A 6,000-nucleotide genomic window follows, 5' to 3' on the forward strand; every position below is an offset into this window, starting at 1 on the left:
ATGGATGTGGTCAATTGCATTTGAGGCAACTGAGAACCATTTATTCTAAGAACTGGTGAAAGTGGTTGGATCATGGTTTTGAGAGACAGCATCCTTTTGGAGAGTAACAATGAGATTTTAAGAGCTCACACTGGTCTGGTGATAACTCCTCATGTCTGGAATATTAGGATTATGCCAATGGTTGTACTGGAAATGGAAGCAGAAAGAACTGGCCACAAGACCAGATAGGTCGTCAGCGGAGTGAATCTAGGGGAGTTGAAGAAAATCAGATATGGGGTGTTTCCTGTGGGGTGGGTGGGGGAGGAAATCAACTGACAGAGGGGCTAATATTTCAACAAGCGCCATGGAGGCAGCATCATGGGGACTGTCTATGTGGTAACTAAAGTGCTTTACAGTGCACACATTGCAGAATCGGAGGATGTAGAGGGCTATGTATTCTGAAAAAGATGCTGCAAACTGGGGTTTGGGACCTGGATAGTGCAATGCCAAGGCAGGCGAAAGAATGGTGTTTGAATTGATAGAAATAGTAAAGAGAAGACTTTTGCAAAAATGGGTTGGAGGCTTTCGACTAGGGAAAACTTTAAGGAGTAGTGGTAGAAAATAGCTAAAACACCATCTAATTTACCCTGACGATTGTACAAGTATAGAATAGTCAACGGAAATGGCAAAGGGAATTTTCGGGTGGGAAGTGTCCTTAAAGCAAGTTTCTGTGGGAAATACTATATTTAAGTTGTGCTGTTTCCAGGGGATCGAAGATATCCTAGTGGCTTCTGTAAAGCACAACTAATGTGCCACCTTGTTATTTTTACCAGTGTTAATAGGGAATTTGCCATCTAGCCTATTTCATGCACTAAATTGCAGGACTTTCATTGGTGACCAATTAATGGTGTGTGCGTGCCACTAGTTGTGATACACTGGTTACACATGAGTTCTAGGAGAGGTCTGTTGTGTGACTTTAGATAGTGGGACAACAGAAGCGTGCCTGTTGGGATCCATTCGAGACATGGGTGACTTGGGACATGCATTGGCCAAGCTGTACATGTTGACAATAATGATGTTGACAATAATGATCAGGGAACGGCTAGAACTAGATTGTGGCTGAATCTGATATAGGGCCAAACTGGATACTTGGTTCAAACAGACATATGGCCCAACTGGACATATGCGTTACAGAAGACTGAAGCATCTTGCTTTGGAACATTACATCTAACATATATAGTTGCACTTTCAAACTTAGTGAACTACAATAGGGGCTAACTTTAGAGAAGATCTCAAACCGAAGGGCACTAGGTAAGAAATCCAACCACACGGCGTGTAGAATGTGGGGCCTCTTTGCAAACACACTATATTATGAACTATTTGAACTCTACATTAAAAGCGGATAACACTCTAGAATCCTCCCAGTCATTCTGCTAGCCGCTCCCGCCACTGTCTTAAAGGACTCCACGTTTCCACTCACCTCAAAAGTGCGAACCGCTGAGTGGACAGCCACAGTGGACAAAAGAACATGCGAGACAGCAGTGGTCCATTCTGGATGGAGGCCGGACATGGTGGCCTGACAGCTGCTAGAGAAAAGGATAGCAGAGGCTCACTCTACAAGAGGAAACAGCTGCACGAATCAATACAAACCCTGGTTGATGAATAGTAGGCCCTGTAACACACCACCTAGACATACAGTAAACATATTGCCCAGTTAAGAAATGTTCTGTACCGGTTCCAGCGTAAAATATCCTATTCAGTGTCTTTGAACTTACAGTTCTTCTCACTTTATGATGTCTAGCCAAAAATAAAGTATATAGAGATCTGTACTGGGCCAAGAGAGGTGTATGTTTGGAATATCACACAGGAAGCCTGGAGTCATTTCTACTTCCCATGACCCACCCGCCCACATGTTGTACTTATATGTCCCTCCAACCCAAAGCTTCCAATACACCGGACTTCCTTCTTCAATGGTTCTCATTAAATGCCAGTTCTTGCCCAGATGGAGGTTTGCGATTCATGTCTAAAGATCTCTGCTGATCCACAGCCCTTCCCCAATAAGAATAACATGCTGAATCCCACTTGTGCCAGACCACACAAAGTTTTTTAAAACCCATCTTGCCGAAAACCACAGATCTTTCAGCACCTTAGGGCCAAAACCCCATCCTGCCAGCACCCCTGGGGGTCACTCAGTGAAAACAGCAAGTGAAGTATCCTCTACCCAAGTTACTTGATGGACTTACACTTCACGCCCTTCCCTCTATGGTCCACTTTAACTAAATGCATTATTCTTTAAATGGGAGATATTTTCATTACCTTGTTTATTCACTCTTAATTCTAGTATTCCGGCACCCCACTTCTAGAGTGGTGAATCCATCTTCATATTGTGTCCTCACAATGCCCCCCTCCTTTATTAAAGACTTTCTTCCTTGTCTCCTGATTCTCTCACACTCCAAAAACACTTGCTCAATCTTTTCTTGCCACCCTCAGTCTGCCTAAATGTTTTGGGGGTTTCTAGCCATAGGTATGGTGTTTTACCTCTCTCCAAAAAGTGAGGCAGAGAGAAGAAACAATTGATCTAGTCCTGAAGGGAATTCTCGTTAAACCCCTGGAACTTGGGCACGCTTGTAATTTCCCTGTGGAAGAAGACACATTTTCTGCCCGTTTTCTTCAATTTGCATTCAAAGCTAGTGGTTTCAACATTTCTTACAGTCCATCGAACCCTCTTCAGGTGTTCCCTGAGCTCTTCTGGCACGTACAACGCAGACCATGATGGAAAGCCTCTTCGCCCTCACGCACGCACGTTATGTTGACTCCCATTTGGATGGTTCGAGGGGCTGACCTGGTCAGTTAGACAATTTGTCAGCAAGTGACATAGAAGGACAAGTGTCTACAAGTGTCTCCAAGCATCCATGCAATCACCTGACTATGCAGTACTCATCTCCTGAGACTGAAAAGACAATTTTTATCTTTGTTAAGAAAACCATCACAACAAGAAGATTCTGCCACAAGTCAAAATGGTGGGACATCTTCAACTTAAAAAAAAATATGAGGAACAGGAGGAGTTATTGGACACAATAAATAGCTGTTAAAATGCCCAGTGGGGTTTTAAAACTATGCAAGTGGTACTCGCAACAACTTCTGAAAGAAATGCAATTTGCCTGGTTTGAATGGAGGAGGAACATCTTTATAGGCTGCATCACATCTCTCTAGCAGGCATTATGTACCAAATGTCCTGCCTGCGCCATCTGCATGCCAACCGTCATCTGCAACACAACACGTACCTGCATTCGTTGCTTGCCTACAGTAGATCCCATCTCAGTTACGGGTGCGCTACACAACCCCTGCTTGCTTTGGTTGTCTGCCTGCACCGGATGGGTATTTTGTTTGGCCGTCTGCCAGCTACAGTTAAATGCCCTGGAACTCCTGCCAATCAGCACACAATCCACGTGCCAGTTACCTATCTGACCAGCTCTTATGCCTGCTATAGCTGTCTGCCTATCCAGATGTGCCAACTGTAGTTGTCTATAGATGTCTGTCTGCAGTACATCCAACTACCATACCTGTCTATATGCATCATATCTCAAGCCTGCTGCAACTGTCTGCCTGCACTGGTTCTCCCTTACAGTTGTCTGCACCGGATCTGCCTGCCATGGTTGTCTCCATCAGATCTCCCCGTTTCAGTTGTGTGTCTGCATCATTTTGCAAGCCTATCACATCTGTCTGCTCCAGATCCCATGCCTGCATTAGCCGTCTGTCTGCACCACATCTGCCTGCTATAGTTATGTCTGTATCGGATCTCGTACTTACTAACGCGATATCAGTATCACTACCTGACCTCATGCCTGCACAAACATCAAGCATTCTGCAGACATCTACTAGACTTCATCTTCCTGATATAATTGCATCTATCAGATGCTATGCCTGCTACAGGCGTCTTTCTGCACCAGATCTACCTTTTACATACAGTTATCTGCAACAGTCCTCACACCTGCTAGTGGACCATCTGCCCAACAGATCACACCTGCTGTAGTTCCCTGTAAGAGACGTCCTGCCTACTATTACTCTGCCTGCTTTGTGACTACCAGCCGCCACATGCTGCCATTTTTGGGTTTCAGTTTCAAATAATAGGATACATCTGGTGGCCCCTAATTTCTGTACACAGACTCAGGTGGACACCAGAAGAGCCACAAGCCGAGGCCTGGAAATGGGGAGCCACCGAATGTTGCCCTACAACTGTCCTTACGAGATTACTGGCGAGTGGCAGTCACTCGTAGCTTTCAGAGGATCAGTATGGCTGCACTAAGGAAGCGAGGGCCACCACCATCCTTCTTTCCCAAGTAAAAAGCAGCAACCCCTCCTACCGCTGAAACTTTGATTTACGTATTCATTTATAGATAGTTTTTTAGGTCTCGCCTGTCAATGAGCATGCGCATTGAGCTTGCGAGAATATAGGGGCTTAAACAGAGTTTAACTAGACTGGCGATTTGATGCGGTGCATGTGTGCTTTTAGCTCAATGCGCAAGCGCAATGAGTTAAAATGCGCGTGCACAGCATCAAATCTCCAGCCATCGCCATCTGTTCCCCAGCTTGGCGCCGCCAGCACCACCCCTCTGTCTCCCCGCACACAGCCTTACTCGCATTTCTCCTCCCCCTCCCCAGCCGCCAGCACCTCCCCTCTCTCTCCCTGCACACACGCTCTGACTCAGTACTTTAAGTTTCACGGCCGCGTCTCCTTTTATTTTTTTCGGCCTCAGTATCCAGCTGCTTTCTTACTCACTGACCAGACAGCATCACTGTGTTTTCTTCTGTCTCCCCCTCCCCAGCCGCCAGCACCTCTCCTCTCTCTCCCCGCACACAGCCTTACTCGCATTTCTCCTCCCCCTCCCCAGCCGCCAGCACCTCCCCTCTCTCTCCCTGCACACACACTCGGACTCAGCCATTTTTTTTTTTAACTTGTTTTTTTAGCGTGCCCAACCCTGCATCCAGGTAAACAGTTGGCTTCCAGAAATAATTGGCAAAACGAAATATGTCGACAAGTGAACTGATTAAAATATCTAAAATGTAAATTACAGTGTTATTTACATTTTGCCCTAGTGTGTCCTGCATTGCCAGTGGATAATCACATTTCCTGTAAGTGTTTATGTGTTTAATCTGTTCACTGTTTACCAAATCACACTGGGCTCAGTTTATGTTGTTTGCATCTTCTGTTGCTATGTGTGATCTTGTTCAAGTGTTCCTATTGTTTTATTTGTTGATGGCTCGGTTTTTGCATCCATTTGCTTGTATTGAGCTTAGGGCTACTGACAGCTGTGCCCATCCTGGGGGCTGTAATCACCCTCTGTTCATGTTAATCAGTGCAGCTGCATATATAGTCCTGCAGATGCAGTTAGCAACCTTTCGCTCACATTCAGACAAGCATTTGCAATGCAATAGGTCTGGTATTACTTAAAGTTTGAGCTATTGGCGTTGCTGATAATAATGCAACGCCAATAGCTATAGGTGTCACGTTTGCGAAAGTTAAAACTATTGGCATTGTAAATGACAAAGCTATTCTCAAAACCAACACATTAATAAAAAGTTTGTCATTTACAATACCAATAGATCAAACGTTCCTAATGCGAGGCCTATTGCATTGCAAATGCTTGTTTTTTAATAGAGTGGACCATTCTAGGTGTTGCCCACCAGAAGGACAGACAAAGATTTTCAGGATTTCAAGCACCAGTTTTTCTTTGTTTCTGGAGTTTATACCCTTTTTAGGTCTCACGACCTATCAATGCGTGCAAGCGCATTGAGCGGAGCGAGAATTCAAGTGCTCGAAATCCTCGTGAAACCAAGGGCTTCTTGCGCTGCGGTTTTGTTTAAGTTCACGTGAATCACGTGATCAAACAAGCACGCGCATCAGCCTCCCTCCCTTGCATTTTTTTAACGGCCGCCGCACAGCACATCAAAGGGCTTCGCCCAGCGTGCGCTCTGCGGCTTCTCGGCTTCTCCTCCCCTAATTATTCATGGCTGGCCGCT

At 45.4% G+C, this 6,000-nt stretch overlaps 1 protein-coding gene across 1 annotated transcript in view; it reads right to left on the minus strand.

Moving 5' to 3' along the window:
* TMEM276 (transmembrane protein 276) overlaps nt 1–6,000 on the minus strand; it is a 74,880-nt gene that overhangs the window by 61,695 nt on the left and 7,185 nt on the right. The window contains exon 2 of the mRNA XM_078686547.1: nt 1,460–1,562. Within this exon, the coding sequence (XP_078542673.1) occupies nt 1,460–1,549 (90 nt within the window). The 5' untranslated portion in view covers nt 1,550–1,562. The remainder of the gene's footprint in view (nt 1–1,459; nt 1,563–6,000) is intronic.

This window comes from Lissotriton helveticus, chromosome 4_1 (assembly GCF_964261635.1).
Source record: "Lissotriton helveticus chromosome 4_1, aLisHel1.1, whole genome shotgun sequence".
Taxonomy (NCBI): Eukaryota; Metazoa; Chordata; class Amphibia; order Caudata; family Salamandridae; genus Lissotriton; species Lissotriton helveticus.